Source organism: Pezoporus flaviventris, unplaced genomic scaffold (assembly GCF_033815535.1).
Source record: "Pezoporus flaviventris isolate CSIRO_AGI_PZ_B2104156 unplaced genomic scaffold, CSIRO_AGI_Pfla_v1 ptg000213l, whole genome shotgun sequence".
In the NCBI taxonomy this organism is placed as follows: domain Eukaryota; kingdom Metazoa; phylum Chordata; class Aves; order Psittaciformes; family Psittacidae; genus Pezoporus; species Pezoporus flaviventris.
Window position 1 is genome coordinate 5,762,271 of NW_026892761.1, and position 26,034 is coordinate 5,788,304.

Genomic DNA, 26,034 nt, shown 5'->3' on the forward strand with positions numbered 1-26,034 from the left:
ACCTCTAGCAAATGCTATTCAGAACAGTTTTCACTATAGGATTCAATACTCATTTTCACATCAAGATTTTAGCAAAGACACTTCACTGATTTGCCTGAGAACCATTAAAAAATCCTGAGGGTAAAGTTTTCCTCAAGGGGCACAGCTATCTCTCTATCATAGCAGCATGTAGAGAAGCAATCAGAGTGTGTTTAAACTGGTTAGTGTCAACACCAAGACTATGGATGAGCCATCCTATACTGACCTGCGTGGCTCTTGTATCAGCAGTCACCCTTCTGGGCCTCTAACAGAACCCTACCCGGTAGTGTTTGATGCTTTCTTAGTGAGGCAATCATGGAACAATCTGTCCTACGCTTCAATGGAAAAGAAGAACTCTCATACCTCTCATTACGTTACAGCATTATCTTCTTCTAGCCACATCAAATGCCTCAAGTGTAAATGCAATTCAAGGAAGACAAACAGGCAAATGCAAAATCCTTCCTAAGTCTCAGTCCAGACATGCTTTTGCCATGTAATTTACAGTTAAATGTCTAGTATTCTGTAAACAAATCTTAGTAAGCATGGATAAAAGGACAAAGGCTAGAAGCAAAATGGTTCTTGTATGGTAATAGCAGCAGAGAAAAAAATAAGGCAACTGGAACCCCTCTATAGAATGCATGTGGCAACCATGACCAGAAGACACACACATAATTCCAAAGAACACACATTCAAAAAAGCTCAACACACCCCAGACAACACTTTCTGGAGAAAAGGAAAGCATATGGGCCTTCAAAACACACCTCTAATTTCATCACAAATTATGACCGGATACATCTTACAAGCAGATTCCTTCATCAGTGCCTCATTAATCTCACTAGTAAAATAGATCTATGTGGTTACCATGTAACAGGAAAGAACAATATTTTTCAGCACACACTAATCTTATGAACTATAAGTAAAGGAAGAAATCTTATGAACAGACTAATCTTACAAATCTGTAAGCAAAGGAAGAAAGAAAGATAAAGCAGATGAAGAGCATTTCTCTGTGACTAAAACCATTATAAAACTCCTTACAAAATTCTAACATACATACATACAGCGGAAGCCATGATGAACACACCTTGTACCATACTCCACTAATTAATACATTTTAAATGTACAGACAACTAAATCACAGAAGCATAAAGTGAAATAGCACTACATAGATTAATTTCTCCTTTAACGGTCCTAAGTGTACACCTTACATTATTCCAGCCACTGAAATACAGACTACACCTTTCACTGTTTGTATATACACATGATCAGGAAGCATTTCTTCTCAACATTAATATCTCACTGGCTGTTTAGCAGAGTAAGGTTTTAGCTGTGAGAAACTGATTTGATAACAGATTTTGGGGGAGAAAAAAAAGAAAGGAAGAAAAGAGAAATAAGGCTAAGTTTAAACTGTTCAGTCTTGCTTTCTCATATTGTTACAGTAGCAAGAGACCTGGTTCTGGACAGAAAAGTGAAAAACAGATTCTTCAGTATTTTTTCCATATTTCCTTTTGTGGGTTTAGGTTATAAAATTTATATTCACAAGACCACTAATTCTCTGTAGTTTCTACTTACTAATTTTCAATTTTTCTTTAATGCTTAATTGGTGTAACCTTTGTACAGAAGAGAGATGATGCTATTATTTGTGGAGAATAAGAACAACTGCTTCTACAGAACATATTATTGGTCAACAGCTGTGATGAATATTCTCTGTTACAAGATAAAAGCTAATAGGGGGAAAAAAATCCTGAGAAGGATATCAGGGTTTTTGTGTATCTGCACTTAGCTATTATTATCTGCACTGCCCAGGCTTGACTGACAAATTGCATGTGTGTGATATCAACCTCATGGTTTGAAATATTCACACATAAACTTTCAATTTGTAATACGAATATAGTCAGGATATAAATCCAGGATAAAATAAAAATTCTCCTCTCAATTCCCTTTTAAAGTTTGGTGGTGTATTGCATTTTTAGGAGTGAAGAAGTTCAACAGTGGATTAAATCTTTTTAAAATTGTTTTATCCCATTTTAGAAGACTTGCTTCTAGGTCATACCACAGCTAAGCCATAGCAGAGTAATACACTGACACACAACTACAGAGACACTAGCTCAGGAAATTTTCAAGAAAGCATAATACAGAATCATAGAATGGTTTGAGTTGGAAAGGACCTTAAGTTCATCTAGTTCCAACCCCCCTGCCATGGGCAGTGATGTCTCTCACTAGACTTAGGTAGAACAATCCATAGGGTTTATCCACCCAGATAAAAGATAAAGAAATATCAGATTAAAAAAAAAAAAGGTTTATTTTCAGTTCAATCTTTTCTAGTCATTAGGTTTTTTTTCCTTGACAGACTGCTTAGCATATTAATGCATGAATGAAATATTAGTCTTTGCATTGCAGGGTTATCCATTTAAATGTCACATTAATAGCTTATTACATAAAACCCTAGGGTGACATCCAGGCCCTGTAATATCCAGTGAGTCCAGAGTTTCACCCAGGACATTCATCTGTTTTTTCAATGCATGGAAATTATCGTCTTTCAAGGACAATAAAATATCTCGTAAGCAAATTAAAAATTACTAATGTATCTAAGCCCTTCTTGTGTCTATTGAGTAAGTTGTGAACAATAACAGTTAATAGAAATGTTGACAGAAAATTGAGAGGAACTGGAACAGTTTTTCCAACTGTCTAATAATTTATTTCTCATTAGTCTGTTTTTGTGTATTACTGTTAATAATTTGCAACTAAAAATACTTTGCTTTTTTTCATGCAAAACACTTCGTACAAGCATTACTCTACCCATTTAATAAATGGCAAAAACATGAAAAGGAGAATAAATTACTTTCCCTCCCTGCATATGACAAGGTGAATTCAGTGTTATGGCCTTAGTGATCAGCTTGGAATGTAACAGAAGGGAACACTGGGATGGAGAAAAGGATGTGCATTCTCTCTTCCTTTTGAGTGCAAACATCTGAAAGCCTCTGGAAATGGCTCGCTATTTCTTCAGCTGGTCTCATTTTTCATTATCCCTTGGTGAATTGTAAGATGTAAGACAAGACCTTAAAACCCAAGTCTTTTCACTCCTTAGTTTAACTATATGCTTACTACCTTCAAGCCATCATAAAAACAAACACACAAAAAGAAAGAAGGTAGGCAATATCAGGTATTAGAATTTGACAGGCTTGAGAGGGATCTGGGACAGAACTTCAGCTTCCAAGTCCATTCTGTAACAAGCAATGTATGTTGCTTCTGTGTAGTGCTATTATCCCTGAAGCATACAGGCATGCACTCTGCAGCCACAAAAATAATACTGCACCAAGATGGGACAAGGTTTTCTTTGGAAGTAAAGCTAATAGGGAGTTCAGCACTCTAAATCATTCTGGGAACCCTATCAGCTTGGCTGTGAGTTGTAACAACATAACTTCACAAACCAGGTTGGATGGTACTTGTTTGTGACACACATATATGTCTTCAGTCTGGAAAAAGTAAACAGAGGTGACTAGTAATGAATGGTCATGACTCCTTGTTATAGTTGATTTCTAAAGGCCTGGCTGAACATCATTCCTGCCTTAGCATCTTTTTTTTTTTTTTTTTTAGATCATATTCCATTGGAGTTTTTCAAAGACTCAATAAAGTAATGAGCAACCTAGTCTAACCTCATAAGTGGATCATGATTTGAGTAGAAGGTTGGCCTAGAGATTCCCTAAGGCCCCTTTCAGCCTAACCATTTCTGTAATCTGCAAAACAGCATATATTTTTGTTTGTCTACTAATACAATCTTAAAGTTCAGGTAAAGTAAGCCTGGAACATTCATGGGTTTTTCTAGTTATGAAGTGAAATAATAGTTCTAACCTGTGCTTTCATTCTTATTTATGTTTTGGTGGCACTTTTAGTTATTCAGCAAGAATGTAATACAATAAAGAATTCACTTTCTCTGGGAGGGAAACATGTAGAGGAAAAAAAGTTATTCATGAATTAATACCAGTTATTGGATCATTGTGCAGTCTCCATATATCATATCAGTAATATTCCAGACTCTCAACCTGCTCTGTGTCCAGGTGTATACATTGCATTTGAAGATATTATGCTCATTCTTCCACTATTAGTCAGACATTAAAAAATTGGGAAAACAAGTAAAAAGTGCAATTTTTTGTTTGTTTTACTGCTATATTAACCCATCAGGGAGGAAAAGGAAATGGTTATTATGAGGGTAGACACATACCAATGATGACAAATACTTTTACAAAATAAAAATGCAAACGTGAAATGTTTTATGGAAATGTTTTAAGAGGGTATTTTAGTTTAAATTTTCCCTAAAACAGTTTTGTTTGAAATTAAATCTGCCCCACACATGGCTAAAAACGTAAGAGCCTGAAAAGAGGTCACTTATTATCATAATCCAAGCTGTAGAAAAAGCACATATTACTATGACAATATAACATTAAATATATTAAATATAGTCTTGCAAACTAGACTTCATCACCCAATAGACACCCTTCAAACCAACAAAACGATACCAGATTTTCAGCCTGAGAGGAAGAACCAGTCTCAGAATGAAAGGAAAGGAAAGGTTTCATAAAACCATATGGATACAGGGGTTTGTATTCAATGTATGATCTCTTCAGAATGGACTGCTGGTTTAACGTATGCAGCAGATGTTCCACCTGCTCTGTAAGTAGAATATTTATTTTCTTAATGGATTCTAAATAAAAGTTGCAATCAGTCCCCACAGAAATTGCACACATTATGCACAACATAACAGCCAGTAATTGCTTACCAGATGCAGACATTGAACTGGATTTCTACTTTTGTTTTTTATAGAACAGCAAGACAGCTTTTCACTCTTACATACTACCTAAAATATAGTACCTGATCCTTTCCTGCCTTTCTTAAGGCTCTACAGTTATCATCCAATTACATATTATAGTAAAATTATTTCAACTGCTGTTTAATTGTGAATGTTTTTTTGATATTAATTATATGACACAGGCAAAAATCCACACTTGCTTTACCTCCCTGTCCCAATTATATGACTTACCCTGCACATTCTTAACACAGTTTTCTTTTTTTCAGAGATAGTAGTATATCAAGAAATAGGCAGATGGTTCTCAAACTGCAGCACAGAAGCTTCAGAATTCAGTATTGTAGAGTTGATGCTACAAATGTTATTCCCTTTCTGCACAGTTTCATTTTTGTAAAACTGGGAACACATTTACCCAAAGACTAAGTCCAGAGTTTTAATTCTTACAAAATAGAAGCCTATCGGTAGTGGTTTATGAAGAGGAAAGAGAAGCAAGAAATACCATGCAGAAACATATCAATCAGTCATCTACAGTCCCGTCTGCAAAAATGACTAGACAATATACTTTAAAGGAAAGCCCAAAACTATTTCTTCATATGAAAACTTATAGTGTGACAAAAAACCTCTCTTCTTAGCTCATTTTTTAAATTCCTTTATTCCCCAAATGGACAATGCTTAATAGGCTCTTGTAATTTTAATCCCTAATAATCACTTTCTCTCTATATATATAGCTTACACTGTGTTTTGCTTCATATCTGGCATTATCCTTCTTAAATTAAGGTAGAACCCTTTATGTGCCATAAACTAGAACTCAGTGAGCTTTAGGAAGACTGTGAACAGGCAAAACACTTAGCTATTCACCCCAGGCTGACTTCTTCAATGATTTACACAGGTCCCCCGTCTCTTCTGTTTTCCCATCTTATCTTTCCTAAGTTATTTCTCCTCCCTCATCTCAAAGTCCCAAAAGAACACTGTGAACGTGTTTTGATACCACTGTATGGCTTACAGGGTACCATTATTCCCCACAGTGAATTTATCTTGTTTGCTTAATCCTAAATTCCATTAGAGAGTCTCTATGCTATCTTGTGTTTAAGCAGTGCCCAATAAAATTAAAAAAAAAAGAATAAATAAAAAATCCCAATCTTGGATAGTCTTTTAACACACAGAAGAAATCATATAGCCAATCTGCCTTGTGATTTGTAAACTAGGTTTACTTACGCCATGACAATAACTGGATCTTTTTTCTTCTCTGGATCCACTCAAATTCTGAATTAGGTCTTCTTGTTTAACTGAAGTACAAAGTAAAGGAGCCATTCTTAGCTACTTCCGTGTGGTAAAGCAGATCTCCAATTGATTTCTACAATTCTGTAAAAGACATTAATTTCATTTTGCTTTCTATATAGAAGAACAGCAAATCAATAAAACTTAACAGCAGTAACTATTAAAGCAGTTAGTAACAGTTATTAAATATTAACAGCAGAGTAACTATTAAAGCAGTTATATAAAGAAAATAATTGCAGTTATTTTCAACCTAGGTGGCTGGTGGGACATAACTTTCTAATTTTCTGTTTAATTCCTTGACTAAATAAATAAAATGACAATAGAAAAGTGGAAATATTTTTTTTTTAACTAAAGGCCATGGGATTTTTTGTTTTGCTTACTTTTTTTACCAGAAAAAACAATCATGAAAATATGAATAGCTGCGTTTGCTAAGTTTGTTTGTTAAGAGGATAGGGCAATGGAAACAACACAGTGGGCTGTAAGTGAAACGGGCCCACATATAACAGAGAAACACTGGAAACAAAGAGATAAAAAACCCTCTGGGTCTTTATACCTGGGACTTAGAGCTTAAATAACATTTTTCAAGGCCTTACAGTAGGCATCTTAATATTGCAATAAAAATCTTGACGAGCTTGCTTACTCTAATATAGTGAAAAGAACAGCATAAAGCACCTCCCATATGAAGACAGGCTGAGAAAGTTGGGGCTGTTCAGCCTTGAGAAGAGAAGGCTGTGTGGAGACCTCATAGCAGCCTTCCAGTATCTGAAGGGGGCCTATAGGGATGCTGGGAAGGGACTCTTCATTAGGGAATGTAGCGATAGGACAAGCGATAACGGGTTAAAACTTAAACAGGGGAAGTTTAGATTGGATATAAGGAAGAAATTCTTTCCTGTTAGGGTGGTGAGGCACTGGAATGGGTTGCCCAGAGAGGCTGTGAATGCTCCATCCCTGGCAGTGTTCAAGACCAGGTTGGACGAGGCCTTGGGTGATATGGTTTAGTGTGAGGTGTCCCTGCCCATGGCAGGGGGGTTGGAACTTGTGATGATCTTAAGGTCCTTTCCAACCCTAACTATTCTATGATTCTATGAAATTAGTATGTTCTGGGTTCCAAAATTAAGTTCCAAGTTCCTGTTTCTTGTTTCCCATTCCTACTCAGCATTCCTTGCTCCTGTCTCTGATATGTCCCAAGAAGAAATGAAACTGGTTTGAATCACAGTTAATTCTCAGTCATTATTATTTTTGTAGGTTTAGAAAAAAGGAAGCAGCAATTATGCTCAACAATTACAAAATACTTTCAATTATATTGTTTCTTTTTAATAAAACCCCCCATGATTTGTAAACAACTTGTTACAAGTATTTTGGTTTTAATTCCTCTTTTCAGCTGAGAAAAAGAACATGCATGGCAGTTGCTTCCCAAATGAATGCTCCAAGTAACACCTGTGCTCTGTAGCAACTCCTCATTTCAAATGTCAAGTCCAGTTTCCGAATATATTAGCCTGAAACTCAAAAAAGAGGCTGGAAAAAGCAGTAAGAACATAGCAAAACTTAACAACTAAGCAGGACATGTAACAAAGCAACTCAGGCACGCTAAAAACTAGCTTCAGTGAGCATCACCTATTTAAATAATCGATAGGAAGCAAATATGCTTCACAGCTGAACTGAATTCAGGTCCTATTTGTTGCGTGGATATAGGCAGACCTTATACTCAGCTGAGGCCAGTCAGCACAGCAGGGGGGGGACATCCGGCTGCCAGATGGACCTAATTCTTATTCCCTCTTCCAACCCTGTTCTCTGGATGCTATGCCACCCTGTAGCCTTCACTCTTCCCTTCAGTAGTTTTTTGATAACTTGGTGTGTTTTTTTCCCCCTAAATTCCACAAAGCACTCTGAATCTTCTTTCTCTCATTTTAATGGAGAGACAATAGAGTTTTTCAACGTCTTTGTCTAGTCGCAGGTGAGGGAGCACAGCACAACTCCAGAGGTGGGTGATGAGGGGCCGCTTCCCACCACCACAGCCCTTGGACTCGTGAGGATAGCAGTCCGACCAACGTGCATCGCAGGGCTTTCGGAGCACAGAGCTACTTGGCCACCACCGGAGCTGCGGCGAGCCCGGCCTCCGGAAAGGCCACACCGGGTTGAACCGAAGAGAGGCAAAGGCGCTCACCCCACTGAGGCGCTGCAGGCGGGACCCCCTCAGCTCAGAACCCGCCACAAGCCAAACCCCGCCCACTATGGTCCGCTGCGGCCTTGCAGGGGAGCACAACCCAGTCCATGTGGGATTGGCAGGGAGCCGGCGGCCTCAGAAACACCGCCTCCTTTAGAAACCGCTCTTCACGATTTGTTGCCAGAACTTGCCAATCCTAAGCAGCTTTAAGGTTGATTCGCCCGAACCCGGAAGCGGGGCGGGTTCTTTGTGCTGGCGGTGTTTTACTGTGCGTGAGGTGGTGGTCGCTGAGGTGCGGTTTGTCATTGCTATGAGGCTCCGCAGGAAATACAGGACTCCGGCCGTGATAAACCATGAGGTCATCGTTCAGAACCTCGAGGATATTGCGTCCTTCCTGGCGATGCTCATCCTGATGGGGTTCATAATTGAGGTACGGGGGGGGGGGGGGGGAGGAATTCTCTGTCAGTTTAAAGCCATTCTCTTTTGTCCTGTCCCTACATGCCCTTGCCAAAAGCCCCTCTCCAGCTTTCCTATACACCTGCTTTTCTGCAGTGAATGAGGCAAAGCTGCAATACAGAGGTCTAACCTGTAACATAGCACCCCTGTTCCTCCCATAACAGAGAGGTATCTCGATCAAACAAATGATTTCTGCATCAAAAAGAATATGCAGTTGTTTAAATTGCACAATAAGAAGTATAATAGTATGTATTCAAACAAGAACACTAAAAGCATAACACAAGTTACTTATGGTTATCTCAATAACTATATGTAACTTACGTGCAGCATATTAAGAAATGTATGTGTTAATATTAATAGGGGTTTTTCTCTCTCCTGTTTTGCTAGGTCAATTTTAACTTGTATAACTTTGCTGTCCAGTTCACCATGCCACTACTTTTGATCACATAAATGTGGGACAGAGACAAGGAGCAACTGGCAGTAAAGAGAAAGGCAGAATTGCGCCTTTTGATAGTAGTGCTGACTTTTACAAAAGGTTAGATTGCTCATAGAACTGCAGTGTCTGAAAGTCAATTTTGTATGCCAGGAAGATTGGTACTTTCGTTTTCCTTAATAAGGCTCCTTCTTAACAGAACTTTTCAGTCTTATGACTCTTCTACTGCTTAATTTCACAGGTGTTCTCCTAGTATACTGAAGCAATTCGCCTTTTCCTCCCTTTTTTTGCTACATATATTATTCTGCATTGTTGTGCCTCTTGCTTACTTTGTAGCTGGATAAATTAGTGCTTGTTTCATATACTCATGAATGTTCTTAATTACACTGTCCGATGATGTAACATCTGACGAAAGTAGCTTTCTGGTTTCAGTTTCTATTTCTCTGTTTTAAGTCATAGCTATGAAGATCAGCTGAAGTGAAAGTGCAAAAAAAACCAACCTCTCAACAATGTTTTTTTTTTACACCAGTTTTAAGATTATGCCTGTTGTACTTCTCTGATTTATGATCTGGATAACTGAGTGCTTACAAACATAATAAATGCATTTGTTCTTGACAGTGTAGGATGTATTGCATTTTTAATTTATTGATTTATTTTTTTGCAGCAAAGGAACCAGGGGTGGGTTTTCTCGTTTGATTGTTTTTATTTTCCACTTGTATCCTGCAAGAGCTTATGACTCTTTCAGTTATATCAGCACAAATGTTTGTTTTTAAAGTTGTGCTAACCAGATAATGTAATTTTTAACTAAACCAAGCAAACACATTTACTTCTTACAGTAATCCACTTTATGTACAGTTCCATTGCTACAGATGAGGGCTAAATATACTGCAGCATAGGAATGGCAAAATATTTTGAAGAGGTGGGGATGGCTGAAAGTGTTATATTTGGTTTTGGGGTTTTTTTTTTGGTGGCTTTTAATTTTTTACTAGTTTTGCCATTGGAGAAAAAGTAACATGAAAGTATAACATTGGTTACTTTTATTGTAATGTTATTTTTTAGAAAATGCTTGATTTATCATTCAAGAAATTGATTAACCTTGTAATTCTACTCTGATGTTTTGAATTATCTATTTACTCATGGGACACTTAGCCAGAGCATTGCTTTTTTAGTATCTTGCAAAGTTAGGTGAAACCTTCCATCTGATTTAATTTAAGAGTTTTTTAACTTTTTAAAAAGATTAAAGCCATTTACACTTCTAAACACTTTAGAATGTTATTTAGTAAAAGAATCAGTTGTCAGGTAAAGGGACATAATTCAACGTCTGACCCTATGCAGTAAATGGTAAAGGTTTTGTAACAAGACGAGCCTCCATATTGTGGAGATGAATAATACTCTTGGGACCTCTTTGATTTAAATCATGTAGAAGAACATTTTGATGGAGCTGATGGCATAACCTTCTAGTTTTAGATGTTTATAGTCTAGCTTGTTGAAAACACTGATACTTTTTCTCTGCTTCTCTTTTTAATTTCAGGTCCCACCCAAGAATGCCATTATGTTTGTTGCTCTGCAGTACAATGTCACCTATACCATTGGTGAGATTAAATCATGTCTATTTATTCTTGTAATGCAAGAGCTGAACTATTAAAAATTACTTTATTTTTCCTTTCATTGCTTCAATTTACTTTTATAATATAGTATTATTCTCATATTTGTCTGACTAATTTTGGATTTACTAATACTATATTCACTGATACATTCTAGTGTTTGTGATACATTCTGTTGCTTGTGAATAAGTGGGTTATTTTTCCCATGGCTAACACTGCTACTGACATGCATTTTAATATAAATTTAATATGAAAACCATGCATTCTTTCCATTTTTTGATAAAATCAACAAGAGTTATCAAGTAACGATAGTTTTGTACTCTTCTATATATTTGTTCTTTATTCATGATTTCTTGTGTCATTAGTAATGGATTTTGTGGTTTATATTTAAAAAATATCACATTATTATTCTCAAGTAACTGATGTTGTTGCTTCAATCATACTTTTAAATAACAAAGGGAGACATTTCTAGCTATTTTTTTCCCCCCAAAATTAGTAAAATATATGACTTTTGTTCTAATCTTGACTTCCAAACTTGAGATGTCTGTGCTGTGGCCCCTTCAAATAATGTAGTACCCTGACTGCATTCAGTATGCTCAAAATAATTCATTGATCAACTTTGCTTGCAGGAATGAATATCTATCATATTTTGCAAATATTTCCCACGATATTTAGTGTTGAAAACTTGAGATGGACAGAGTGAGTTTTACTGAGCAGCATCAAATAGAAATAAAATAGCAGAGACAAAAGTCAAATCCATGTGTCAGTTATCAAGATGCCTGCAGTGTGATTTCTATGAAGAAGTGGCTTAAACCACGACATTGTTGCATACATATGTGCGTATATATGTGTATGTATATATCTACAATGGAATGAACGATGTATAACCTCCTTTAGTTTTAATAGGAGGTGTGGAGTTCTGCACAAGCAGTTTTGAGGCGTCAGTGTGGGCCCTCCGAAAACAATGAATATACTGCTAGTAAAGATCCACTTTGAAAAGGAGTGCTAGGGACCAGGCAGCAATAGCATTTGCTATGCAATTACTTGTTCATTGATTATACCACAAGCCGCTTTCAAATGTAGAAGTAGGATATGTGACACTTAGAGATGTATGAATGTCCTGTGCATCAGGACCTTAATGTATCATTCACGATACAGGAAGCAGCAATTGCTTCCTTGACAACTCACTGAGTTTCCTTTAAAGAAAAAAGAAAAAGTTGTTTGATGTCTGTATTTCTCTACTTTGGCTTTTGGACAAGGCAAACAGTTTCACAAGGGTAAAGGTCGTAAAGGTAACAAAATTCCTTGATGTTTATGAAAAGTGACTGTATAGATAAGAGACATCGAAATTAATGCCCTCTCAAGGGAAAACTGAAAGATGGAAATGTTAGACATACAAGCCTGTAACTCAGGATGAGCATGGCTCTTGATTAGTTTTAGTCCAAGTTCTTTCTTTTCAACTGCAGTGTCTCAGGTGTATAAAGAAAAGTGAGGTGGCTATGAGTCCCTGTGGGTCAAAAGACAGACACCTCTACAAAATACGGCTTTCTTAGATCTACTGCTCCTGGTACATGCTTTTTAAATTGAATTGAATTGAATTTCACTGGTATGTTTTCCCGCTCTTAGTAAATAGGAACATCTCAAGTATTTTTGTAACACGTGTGAATGTTATTTGCCTCCCTTCCGCCTCCCTTCCGCCTCCCTTCCGCCTCCCTTCCGCCTCCCTTCCGCCTCCCTTCCGCCTCCCTTCCGCCTCCCTTCCGCCTCCCTTCCGCCTCCCTTCCGCCTCCCTTCCGCCTCCCTTCCGCCTCCCTTCCGCCTCCCTTCCGCCTCCCTTCCGCCTCCCTTCCGCCTCCCTTCCGCCTCCCTTCCGCCTCCCTTCCGCCTCCCTTCCGCCTCCCTTCCGCCTCCCTTCCGCCTCCCTTCCGCCTCCCTTCCGCCTCCCTTCCGCCTCCCTTCCGCCTCCCTTCCGCCTCCCTTCCGCCTCCCTTCCGCCTCCCTTCCGCCTCCCTTCCGCCTCCCTTCCGCCTCCCTTCCGCCTCCCTTCCGCCTCCCTTCCGCCTCCCTTCCGCCTCCCTTCCGCCTCCCTTCCGCCTCCCTTCCGCCTCCCTTCCGCCTCCCTTCCGCCTCCCTTCCGCCTCCCTTCCGCCTCCCTTCCGCCTCCCTTCCGCCTCCCTTCCGCCTCCCTTCCGCCTCCCTTCCGCCTCCCTTCCGCCTCCCTTCCGCCTCCCTTCCGCCTCCCTTCCGCCTCCCTTCCGCCTCCCTTCCGCCTCCCTTCCGCCTCCCTTCCGCCTCCCTTCCGCCTCCCTTCCGCCTCCCTTCCGCCTCCCTTCCGCCTCCCTTCCGCCTCCCTTCCGCCTCCCTTCCGCCTCCCTTCCGCCTCCCTTCCGCCTCCCTTCCGCCTCCCTTCCGCCTCCCTTCCGCCTCCCTTCCGCCTCCCTTCCGCCTCCCTTCCGCCTCCCTTCCGCCTCCCTTCCGCCTCCCTTCCGCCTCCCTTCCGCCTCCCTTCCGCCTCCCTTCCGCCTCCCTTCCGCCTCCCTTCCGCCTCCCTTCCGCCTCCCTTCCGCCTCCCTTCCGCCTCCCTTCCGCCTCCCTTCCGCCTCCCTTCCGCCTCCCTTCCGCCTCCCTTCCGCCTCCCTTCCGCCTCCCTTCCGCCTCCCTTCCGCCTCCCTTCCGCCTCCCTTCCGCCTCCCTTCCGCCTCCCTTCCGCCTCCCTTCCGCCTCCCTTCCGCCTCCCTTCCGCCTCCCTTCCGCCTCCCTTCCGCCTCCCTTCCGCCTCCCTTCCGCCTCCCTTCCGCCTCCCTTCCGCCTCCCTTCCGCCTCCCTTCCGCCTCCCTTCCGCCTCCCTTCCGCCTCCCTTCCGCCTCCCTTCCGCCTCCCTTCCGCCTCCCTTCCGCCTCCCTTCCGCCTCCCTTCCGCCTCCCTTCCGCCTCCCTTCCGCCTCCCTTCCGCCTCCCTTCCGCCTCCCTTCCGCCTCCCTTCCGCCTCCCTTCCGCCTCCCTTCCGCCTCCCTTCCGCCTCCCTTCCGCCTCCCTTCCGCCTCCCTTCCGCCTCCCTTCCGCCTCCCTTCCGCCTCCCTTCCGCCTCCCTTCCGCCTCCCTTCCGCCTCCCTTCCGCCTCCCTTCCGCCTCCCTTCCGCCTCCCTTCCGCCTCCCTTCCGCCTCCCTTCCGCCTCCCTTCCGCCTCCCTTCCGCCTCCCTTCCGCCTCCCTTCCGCCTCCCTTCCGCCTCCCTTCCGCCTCCCTTCCGCCTCCCTTCCGCCTCCCTTCCGCCTCCCTTCCGCCTCCCTTCCGCCTCCCTTCCGCCTCCCTTCCGCCTCCCTTCCGCCTCCCTTCCGCCTCCCTTCCGCCTCCCTTCCGCCTCCCTTCCGCCTCCCTTCCGCCTCCCTTCCGCCTCCCTTCCGCCTCCCTTCCGCCTCCCTTCCGCCTCCCTTCCGCCTCCCTTCCGCCTCCCTTCCGCCTCCCTTCCGCCTCCCTTCCGCCTCCCTTCCGCCTCCCTTCCGCCTCCCTTCCGCCTCCCTTCCGCCTCCCTTCCGCCTCCCTTCCGCCTCCCTTCCGCCTCCCTTCCGCCTCCCTTCCGCCTCCCTTCCGCCTCCCTTCCGCCTCCCTTCCGCCTCCCTTCCGCCTCCCTTCCCCGCTCCCGGAGGAACGGGGAGGAGGATCGAGAGAGTGCAACTCCTATGGGTTGAGACAAGAACAGTCCAGCAACAAATCACCACCGCTACTATCAGCTAAAACAATGATAAGGGAAAATAACAAGGGAAGAGAATACGATACCACCGGCCAAGAAAACGAGTTCCACCCGGAAGCTCCTGTCCTTCCGGGTAACTCCCAGTTACCCCCCACCCCGGGCATGACGTGCTGTGTTATGGAATACCTCCCCGGCTAGCCCGGGTCAGGCGCCCCGTCTCTGCTTCCTCACAGCTTCCCCTCCTCCCTGGCAGAGCATGAGCCTCACAGAGTCCTTGGTCAGGGTAAACATCACTTAGCAACAACCGACAACATCGGCTTCACCAACACTGTTCTCAAACTAGAAGTCAAAACACAGCACTGCACCAGTTAACACAAAGGAAAAAACATGACTGCTACTGCTGAACCCAGGACAGGAAGTTATTACTTATCAATGTGTTGAACTACTAGGGATACTATCCTCACCATATAGTTTCTTTTTTCCTACATATGGTCTTACTTCTTAAGATGGAATCTCATTTGGTCTCTGCCAAATTACAGAGGACAGGCTACTGGTGTGTTGTTTTCTTTTTTTTTTTAATGGCCCAGAATGGAAGAAATGGATTGAAGCAACAGGTCAGTGTAAAGTGCTCTCAGTTTGTTCTAGGCTTTTATAATGGTATCATTGTATTGAAGGAAAAGAAGTTCCAGGTTAACTAATCGGGCATAGGAAGTAATTTTCAAAAATGTAAAACTTACGTTAAATGGATACAGGGCACTAGTTACAACTTCCAAGAACATTGGTCACTGCTGCCCTTTGTGGTTGCACAGGATACTCCTTCAGGAGAATGTAAAAATGCACACTTTTTCTTTTTTCTCTGTTTTTTGTTTTTTTTTTAGATGACAACACTGGGCAATTTGATTTTTACGACTATGGTCGAAGAGACATTGCCACAATCAGCTTCTACATGCTTGTAGCTATTAAAGTGCATGCTGTAATCCAGGAGTGCATATTAGATGTAAGTTTATTACTGGGCTGTCATTTACTTATAATCATGTTATTTTTAGCCATCAGTTGCTAAGAGTTTGTCTGCAAGTTTAAGTGTAAGCCATGGTACACAAATGGTTTAGCATTTAGAAGCCCTGTTACGATCAATCCTTTTGTTATTTGACAAAAATGCAACTAGATCTTGGTTTAGTGGTGGACTTGGGTTTGGTAGTGTTAGGTTAATGGCTGGACTCAGCGATCTTAAGGGTCTTTTCCAGTCTAAATGATACTGTGATATTTTTAAACTGATATTTCTTCTATTTATTGATGGTATAAACCACTTAATTTTACTTTCAGTCAATATAACTTACATTTTTCTGTAAAACCAGACATTAAATGTTCATGGTGTGCTCAAGATACCTGTGAATGAGGTCTGCATTAGATTCATAAGATATATTAGAACAATTAAAACCAAAAATTATTGAAGTGATGGATTTCTGGTTGTCAGCTGAGCTTTGCCTCAAAGAGAGGGCTGAGGCTTCAATGTGTGCTCTTTCACACCAACTCAGTTGCGAAGTAAAATGAATTTGTTAAAGCCATTGTGAAAACCATCTATTATTGAATAGTCTTAGAAAGTCTTATCAAATAGATCATCTGTACCACAGAAGCTCAGCTGGTTTTTAAATGTGCAAAGAGATTGCAAAAATTTAGCGCTATGACTGATTATGGGTGAAAAAAATTAGTCTTAATACATTATCTGACTATTTTCCATGTGAACTTTACCACAGTGGTGAGTCTTATTGAAGCTAATTGTCATACAAAGTTTTGATCAAAGTCTTAAATGGTGGGAACTATGTATTTTGATTGAGGAATGGAAGATCAGAATGAGGAATCGGGAGTGAACACTAACTCCAAAATACCTTTTGTGGTTTGGAAATTACATTTATTGATCTGCGTTTTGTTTCTAGAAAATTAATAGGTATCTGCAGCTGTCAGAACAGGAGAAGACCAAATTCAATGAATCAGGACAGCTTGCATTGTTCTACTTGTTTTCATTTATATGGGGAGCAAGTATTTTGAATGCAGTAAGTAGCTCTGTTTGCTGATTTTACTTAAAAAATAGGCTTAAAATATTAAGAAGGTCTTTAAATCAATGACCCTTTTCTTTAGGAAGAATTCGCAATGAACCTAACCTCGTTCTGGAAAGATTATCCCTTTTCTCGTATGCTGTAAGTGTTCTATTTTAAATTTGAAAAAACTGTGGTTATTCCAATTACTGAATATTTAACCACCCCAAATTTTAGGGAACCACTAATAAGGCAGTGACTGATATTATGTCATTCTTATGACATAAGGCATAAGAATGACAACTTGGTGAAAGTACTTTGTTCTGCTTGAAAATTGCTGTTTTATCCACAGGTAATTTTTAATGAACTGCACATCAATCCAAGAGATACTTAACATGTGTTCTCAACTTTCTTTAACTTAACCATGGTAGCTCAGTTAAAGTGAAGGTGTTTGCAAGATGGGATATATAACAGGACTGCTGAAATGTTTCACGCTAAGAAATGTATTTGTTGGAGAATGGATCTTCAAATTAGAGAGGATTTATAGCTGGGGGGGGGGGTGTATTTATTTTTATGTAACATGACTTACAAAACGGTGTTGTTTGTCTGCCCCCCCAGTTCTGTTTTTCTCCAGTTAGTCTGATGGAGGGAAGGGGGCTAATATGCATTTTTAGGGAGTTCCACTCCTCAATTGATTAACTGTTTCTGTGTGTTAGATGTTTTGGTGTGTTTTTTTTTTCCTTCCTACTGTCTCAAAAGGTGATTCAGAATGTGCTATCAAGAAGGTTAATGGATGCTGATTCAAAAAACTGTCACCAGAGTTGTTTTGTATTTGTGGTTACTGTGATTTAGAAATCATAAACTATAATGAGTCAGACTGAATTAATCTAAGATAATAAAATAAAATCTTGTGTCTCATGTTGAAAGCTTGTGTTTTCTTAACCTGAATTATTGCTTAGTTTTCAGGAAAAATTCTTCTATATATGCCAGATAGCCTATTGGCTTCATGCACTGCCAGAGCTATACTTCCAAAAGGTCCAAAAGGTATGGAGAGAAGTTGTCAGTACAGTTAACTAAATATCGATTCTTTCCAATTATTTGTATTAATACTTTTGTTTATATTAACTATATAAACGTCCACATATTTGTATTTTTACTGCAAGGGTGTTGAGGTACAGGCAGAAGTTGCCCCATCCCTGGCAGTGTTTAAGGCCTGGTTGGGCAGGGCTTGGAGCAACCTGGTCTAGCGGAAGGTGTCCATATCCATGGCAGGGGTGTGGAACTAGATAAGCTTTAAGGTCCCTTCCAACCCAAACCATTCTGTGATTTGTGTTTTCAGTTACTTATGTATATTTAGTCTAGGGGGTCTGTAGTTTTTGATTCAGATACTTCTTCCAGAAGTTTATATAGCACTGTGAAAAAAAATAACCAAAACTAATGAATAAATAGATTTTTTCCTTTGGAAAATACAGTTAAACTGTAACAGTATTTATTATAATTTCTCCAATTTTAGGAAGATATACCAAGGCAGCTATGTTATATTTGCCTTTACATTACTCATATCTCTGGTGCCTATATATTAAAGTAAGTATTTGCATGTTTATTATGAATAGATCTATTATTTTCATAATTTCATTGAAATTTCTAACTTTTCTGTTTTATAGTTTGCAGCATTTGGGGCTAATTCTGGTGGTACCTCACTATTTTGTGGAATTCATTTTTCATGCCTTGCGTCTCTTCTACTTCCCTGATGAAAACATGCAAAAAGGGTAAATCTTGCATACGATTAATTTAAATTCAGAACTTTGCTACTAATTGTGTACAAATGGATTTGCATGTATGTAAATTATATGGAGAAATCACATTAATTTCATTGTTTTGTTTCAGATTTATCATTTGGGCTTTACTTTTCATAATGGTGCGTCTTTTAACCGTAACTTTATCTGTCCTCACATTTGGATTTGGTCTGGCAAGAGCAGAGAATCCAGGTTTTTCCATAGCAGATGGAAACTTCAATACACTCCCTGTGAGGTATACCAAGGCTAGTAGACATTCATGTGTGTATAATGGCGGATTTCAAAGAATCTTTTCATAAAGCAATATAGGAGGATAATGTGTTGGAATAATTTCCCTGGGTGATGTTTTCCTCTTGAGTATTTAAGGGATGGGGAATTTTGTTCTCTTTTTCTATCTCCTTTTCACAAAAGAAGTAGAACAGAATTTTTGTGGGGGAGGGAGAGAGGGAGGGAAATGAAAAACAATTAAAAATAAACTTCCTGGGATAATAATCTCTTTAAACTCCCCCCCCCCCCCCAACCTTCCCATCCCAATGTCTGTACTGGACATAGTATCATTTGGTGATATTAATACCCATAATTTTTTAACTAGTTATTTGTTTGGTGCCTTCCTAAAATTTTTTTGTGCATATTTTCTTTTTGCTTGTTAATTTAAAAATTTTATTACATTTTCAGCATAAGCTCATCACTTCAACATTCTCTCTTATAACTTAATGCCTGTAATCAAAGGAGTGGGAGGAATTTTGAATCTATGTGATTTCTCATTCATAGATTGCTTGGCAGAAGGGGCCTCAATGCCACAATTTCCTGTCAGCCAATGAAACCTATGGCTATAGCTCCTTGACAAACCCAATTGCTTCTAGTAATATGCTTGCATACAATTCCCATTCACTTCTTGTGTGCTGCATCTTGTCTTGGGCAAAACCTTCTGATAGGTCTGTTTTCTTGTGGTATGAAGATTTTCATTGTTTTTATATTAGCCTGTTGGAGAAAAAAATAAAATAAGTACAGACTCATAGTCTGTTAATGGTTAACTGAAACTTTCATCTAAGTGTCTCCAAAATCTCGAATCTTACTAGGATTGGCTGCCTGGGTGCTGTTTGTCTAACACAGGCCTGGATGATGCAGAAATTTGTACATTTTCAGCTGAAGAAATGGAGGGAGTGTATTAAGGACCAGATTCCAGAGAAAAAAACAAATAACCCAAAGAAGAAACGAACAAAAAAGGAACCAGGCAAAGGTCAGTGGTGTAGATTTTTTAGATCGCTTCTAGGCCAAATGTTTTTATACCAAATGTATCACATCTTTCCATTCTATAAAACAGGAAAATATCTGTCTTTTGACATGCAGATAATATAGGTAATATTATAGTCTCTTCAAATGTTAGGACATCTTCTCAAATTCCCTATTGCTAAGAGGACAGCACACAGTGCTAGTTGTATTAAGCGTTAGGCCAGGGTACCTTTCAGGTTTATTCACTGAACTCTCTGTTAATCAAAATGCAAGTAGTATTTCATGAAACTGGCCTAAATTATTCCAGGGTTTTCTTTCCATTTTAAATCAGCTTTTTCCAATGCCACTAATATTTTTTTTTGGATTTAACACGGGGGGGGGGGGGGGGGGGGGGAAGTACCTGAAATCACTTCTGTATTTTATAAATTCTACTTCTATTATGTTTCAGACCATTAAAATAAAGTTAGTTCTTCTGTATAAAGACACGTCATGTAAAGAACATCAAACCTCTGAAAAGGAACATCATAATGTCTGGCAAAGGAGAACTAATGGAGAAAGGCTTTTAATTGAATGATGTTGTATAATTTCTGAATGCCAATGTTATATCAATTAAATTAGTTAAATGGGACTTGTGAAGACTTGGTAGAGTGAAATTGCATATTCTTGTTAGCATATATATATATATAAAGCTCTGGATAGCATTATGTATGAAGAATTGGGAATAACTTCTGAGGTTTGGGTAGAGCTTTGAAAAATGCGATTTCTTGAGAATTTTACCACAGGCTGGCTCTCTGTGAAGTTGATCTTTATATAATAGTTTCTACTAAGAGGCCTTGAAGCTCTTTGCATTCCGAGATTACTAGCTGAGTCAGCATTAGCTGAAACCAGTTGGTAGATTCTAGGCCATAGTGGTGCTCATAACATGGGTTTTCTTTATCATTCCAGAGCAGCCTTTCTGTTCTGACTGTACCTGCAGAGAATTTCTTTTTTCTTTTCTTCCTCCAGAAGAATCTTTAAGATTCTTCTCTTCTTTGCAGATAAATAACTTCATTGCAATTAAGCTCCCAAGACAGTTTATGCTTTGGAATAGCAGAAGTTTTACTGTATTTTGATTTCATTGAGCAAACCAAAGAATTGCACAGGTGTTACAGCTCTGGCAGCATATGTGGAAAGATGTTGTACATTGTTTATCAGTTAATTATTTGTAATTGCAAAAGTATTCACACTTGTAGAGATACTCTGAAGTAGAGCTTGGCTTCCACTGAAGCTTGGGTTCTACTTTGGTTGCAGCCAAAGCTGCAAGTTATTTCTGTAGTCTACTTGAAGGTAGACACCTCTTGTCCTGCAGTTCTTAAGATGAGAATTCAGATAATGTGTCTATACACTTGTTTAATGTATTTTATTTCCCTGGTCTAGTTTCTTTATCTTTTCATGTGAAGCAAAATTGAGTTTGTTTACTGTACTTTAAATTACAGCGAACTTTGCCAGCGGAGCAGCAAAGCCAGAAGACGGAGCATCACCAAGAACAAGAAAATCAAAAACAGTATGAGGATATAAGCTAGTATCAGAAAACATTTGATGGAAGACTTGACATAAAAAATTGACACCACAGAGCTGTTACTTGGATGTCTTATTATTTTAATGGACACTATCAGGTTATATTTTTTTAAATAAGTTTGTTGATAACTCTACATTTATGACACAGTCATCTCTGAGGTACCTTGGTAGGCATCTCCAAGATTCACAACAGCTGAATTGGCATGAACTTCTGGTTCAGTGATCGGAAGTTATTACATTTCTGTAATATTTGCATTACAGATGCTGCAGAAGGCTGTGTAAATCTAAGTTTATTTTTTTAAGTCTATTTGTTTGTTTTTAGAAAATGAGAATGCTGTACCAAAAAGATTTTACTGTGCCTGTCTGTCTCCCCTTCTCTTCCCAATAATTTTTTCTTTCTTCATCTTACATGGAATAACAGTTATATCTGAAGTAGCCTGGTAAAAAAGGAAACATGTTCTATACCTGATTTCTCTTTAAAAATTGCAGGTTTAGAAAGAGGACAAATTCTGACAGGACATCACTAATCTTTCAGTATGAAGGTGAGACTAATCTTCAGTAAAGATGCAAACCATGTGCCTTAGGAAAAATACTAGACTGCCTGTTGGCTTTTGCACTGGATTGTACTGTCTTGTATTCGCCAGGGATGGGGGGAAGGAAAGTAGCTGAATAATTTATAATATAATCTTAGTCCTTTTGAAATAAAAGCCAAAACTTCTAACTATTTCTAAAGAGCCAGTTTCATGCTTGTAGTTAGATGTGCCAGAAATTTTTTCCTCAACTGCTTGTCCCCCGTCCCCCCCCCCCCCCGCCCCTTAAGTTTATAATTAATGTTTTAAACTTCTGAGTCTATTCAGAAGATGTTCAAGGGAGGTACTCAAACCATATTGGAAAGAATGTTTCACCAAGCATAACCTTTTTTCTTTCTTAAGAAAGAAAAACCTTTTCTTTCTTAAGAAAGAAAAACCTGTAGATAATTATTTCCTTTAGACTGACTCAAGGGTTTTCACAGAATCACAAAATGATTTTGGTTGGAAAGACCTTAAGATCATCTCGTTCCAATGCCCTTGCCATGGTCAGGGACACCTCACACTAGACCATGCCATCCAAGGCTCTGTCCAGCCTGGCCTTGAGCTGCTGCCAGGAATGGAGCATTCATCGATTCTTTGGACAACCTGTTCCATTGCCTTACCACCCTCACAGTAAAGAACTTCTTCCTTATATGTAACCTGAACTTTCGCTGTTTAAGTTTAAGCCCATCACCCCTTCTCCTATTGCTACAGTCCCTGATGAAGAGTCGCCCTCCAGCATCCTTGTAGGCCCCCTTCAGATACTGGAAGGCTGCTATGAGGTCTCCACATTAGCTTCTCTTCTCCAGGCTGAACAGCCCAAATATTCTCAGTCTGTATTCATATGGGAGATGCTCCAGCCCCTCATCATCATCGTGGCCCTCCTCTGGATTTGCTCCAACAGCTCCATGTCCCTCTTATGTTGAGGACATCAGAACTGCACACAGTACTCAAGTGGAGTCTCACAAAAGTTTTATGTCGATGATGGTATTAATTTGCTTCTTATGTGAACACTTTGTCTGGATAAGATTTTAATATTAATATGATCATATTATAAAAAGATTAATGGTATTTTTCTAAGTAACCCATAGATCTCAGGCTGGTATCTCAATGTTGGATAAGTTTAATTGAATTCACTTTCTTGCTTGCCATAACTTTTCTCTGGTCAAATAGGTTGTAGGAATATTACACCAATTCACATAAGCCTATAAACTTCTCACATGGAACTGGAATACACTTGCACTTACTTTTTATCAACTTACATAATAATGAATGCCTTGTTAGATAGAAGTATAATCTTTTGTGCAGTTTGGGTGAAATTTGCTTAGCCTTCAAGTATTTCTCAGCATGCTGCACACAAGACACTTTTCTTTGATGTGTACTGCACCTATGAGCTTACGGTCCCTGTAGATTTCAATTTGTGCACATATATGTCTACAAGCTTTTAAAAGTGAATCCACATAGTGGTTTAGGTGCCAGTATCCAATTCTAGGCATGTAAAATAGTCAAGTTTGAACTCTAGAGATCTTTTTCTTTCAGTATTATCAGAAAATACTTTCCTAATATTGCCACTTCAATAAACTGATTACACTGTTAAATAGTCTTATAGCATAACATGCATAATAGCATGATGGCTATTTGAAAGACACTTGAGGGTTTTTTGGTTGTTTGGTTTTTTTTTTTAGGGAGAGTTTATTTAAATTCTAATTTTATAAATACAAAAACAACGCAAGTATATGGATAGCTACTATTGTGTTCCATGCACATGTACTTGATGTAAGAATTTTCTTACAACATGACAGTTGGGTTTTTTTCTTAAATTGAAAATCACTGTCTCTATATAATATATTTGGATACATACTTACAGTAACACCAAGTGCATGAAATTAATTCTATGCTTCTTATTATGAAGATGTTTAAGGAAAATGTAACAAAAAGTCTGGTTTTAATTTATTTAAACCAATGTTCTTGCAAATCTCACAGGGTAATTACTTTACAGATATAAAGATGAGTTTACAAGGAAAAATGAGCAGGTTGGTGTAAAAACTAATTAATTAACAAAAAACCCACAAATGTATATGCTTTTGGAAGTAAACCGAATTTGGACATTGATTCTTAAGTTTCTGTTTTTCATTGGCTTGCTATTAGAGTGTGAAATCTGAAATGCCAAGTGGTGGTTAAATGAGATGATGAAGACAATTTGGTTTTCTTTTAATGTCATATTTTTTTCTTTCTGGCTGAGTGGGAATGAGAAGTCAGACAAGTAGAACTTGGGTGAAAATGAGTACTTGCTCAGAGGTATTTTAAGAAACTTTAAAATTTACAAGACTAAGGTGATTCTGAGCTTATCTCTGCAATTACTTTTTAAAATCCATTTACACTGTTTAAATTAACATTTGTTGGTTTGTTCCTTGGTTAGGAAGAAAGCCTGCCACAGTCGGAGATTGTTCCACATGTTAAACACCATTTTATAGGGAAGGTATGAGACAGAGGTCATCAGCTAGGAATTCCCAAGTGCTTGGCAACTTCTTTGAACTGCAGCTTTTGGAAGCATTGCTAATAATGTATAATGTCTTCGAAATTAGTTTTCTTTAACCAAATACTTTAACCAGTCCCAAACCCTCATGTCACAGCAAGATCTGAGGTCAATCCAGGCATCTTGTTACGAAATCAAAAAACAAAAAAAGGCACAGTAGATTTCTCATACATAGGTGCTTAGCCAAAGAAATGCTAATTAAAGCCAAACCTAAGCCAGGGGTAATGAGAGTATTGCAAAGTCATGTTTATGCCACAGAGGGTCTTCAGAACTCTTACAAACACAGAGCCTAAGTGCCATGGGAGAAACGGGTCAGAAAGCCGCACTTGACCTCTAGGTTAGATACTGCAGCGTGGTAGGGTTGTGTTTAGTGAGGTTTGTTTTGTGGATTTTTTTGTTGTGTTGTTGGGATTTTTAAAGTTATTATTTGTTTAAATATTGCTTTGTCAGTGTTTTCCAAACTAAGCTGATTGTGTTTCTTACCTCTTTCAATATAAGGAATGTCACATACAGTAACAGTCTCATTGAACGCTTCTTCCTGTTTCAGTTTTCAAGCCTTTGCTGAAGCTGCATAAAATCTGTCAGCACAGATGTTGAGGCGTGTTCCCTAATGATGTAATATTTTAATGAATGATCCTATTAAGCTCTTTTAATAGTTAAGGGTTTAATTTCTGTAAATCAACTGTATGTTGTATCTTGTCACAATCTAATTTTAACCTGAACTCATATGCCAGAGGTCTTTGCAACGAGGCATGTGCACATCAAAATATAGAATATTACTAAGCATCTGCTTTGTTGAGAAACCAAAATTAGGTCCTTTTACTTTTAACCTTCCTTTCCTCCTACTGGGTATATAAGAGTTGTTTTATCTCCTAAATATTATTTTAGAGATAGAAGGAAGGGCATCTTTTAGGGAGTGCAGAACAGCTTGTTACAGATCTACAGGAATAAACAAGTTGTCTTGGTTTTAAAAGCACAGTAACAAGAAACCTTCTTTAGCTGGTACGTTTTACATTCTCTTCTTACTGAGGTTTTGATTTGGCCACAAGAAACGGAATAGAGTCGAGGTTGTAGGGTGGCAGAGCAATGTGGACGGTAGTGTTGCTCTTGCCTGCTCCTGTTCAAGTCCACCGAAAACTGAAATCATTCAGGGTAGGTTCTAAGAACGCAGGATGTTGTCTGGGAGCTGGAGCTTCCAGCAAGTTCTGAAAAATGCCAGAATTTCTAAATGCTCAGGCTTGTTGAATGCGAAGTAACTCTAAATATTAATTAGTTTCACCATTTTGTTGATAGATGAATTGGGATAGAGAAGGCAATGTTTTATCTGCATTTGTTTCTTAATGTTAAAATGGGCTGCTGCATCTACTTAACTGAAAGCATGTATGTACTGCCTTTCTTAATCCATCTCAGTGTTGACTTCTACCACAAAAAAATGTCTAGCAGTTACAGAAATGGGTGGAAAACCACTGATGTTGTGAACTGTGAAATTTTAGATGCTTAGCTTTAAACCTCAGTAGCTGGAACTGAGTTTATGAATTTACTGGCCATGGGCACATTTCACACATTTAAAATAAGAGATGCTCATGTGAGTGAGAACACTTCTTGTAGTAGAATAGATGGTGGAAAATGGTGACTGTCTGTGTTATTGTCACAATAAAACTGAATGACAGCATCTGAAAGGTGAGCTGTGGGTTACGTTTCCATACATCTGGGCTTCCACTGTCTTTTTTTTTGACTGAGAAAATGTTGGAATCAGATTGGATTTAATTGGTATGTCTCACAAATTCAGCTTATGGTCAAGAATGTCTCATGTACATCTTTGACCAAATTTTTAATACATGTGCGCTTTTAAAGCCTGCTTTAAATG

General features: G+C 39.4%; 2 protein-coding genes across 2 annotated transcripts in view; both read left to right on the forward strand.

Annotated features, from left to right (window-relative positions):
- Positions 1 to 11,907, forward strand: part of EYA2 (EYA transcriptional coactivator and phosphatase 2) — a 166,684-nt gene extending 154,777 nt beyond the window's left edge. The window contains exon 13 of the mRNA XM_061441576.1: positions 11,652 to 11,907. Within this exon, the coding sequence (XP_061297560.1) occupies positions 11,652 to 11,722 (71 nt within the window). The 3' untranslated portion in view covers positions 11,723 to 11,907. The remainder of the gene's footprint in view (positions 1 to 11,651) is intronic.
- Positions 10,328 to 21,806, forward strand: LOC133262416 (translocating chain-associated membrane protein 1-like 1). The gene is made up of 11 exons (XM_061441578.1): positions 10,328 to 10,742; positions 15,322 to 15,440; positions 16,378 to 16,494; positions 16,580 to 16,638; positions 17,436 to 17,520; positions 17,990 to 18,060; positions 18,141 to 18,245; positions 18,364 to 18,507; positions 19,352 to 19,512; positions 20,981 to 21,160; positions 21,552 to 21,806. The coding sequence occupies exons 1-10, from the start codon at positions 10,703 to 10,705 to the stop codon at positions 21,052 to 21,054; spliced, it is 975 nt and encodes a 324-aa protein (XP_061297562.1). The 5' UTR covers positions 10,328 to 10,702; the 3' UTR covers positions 21,055 to 21,160; positions 21,552 to 21,806.
- Positions 21,807 to 26,034: the final 4,228 nt, after the last annotated feature.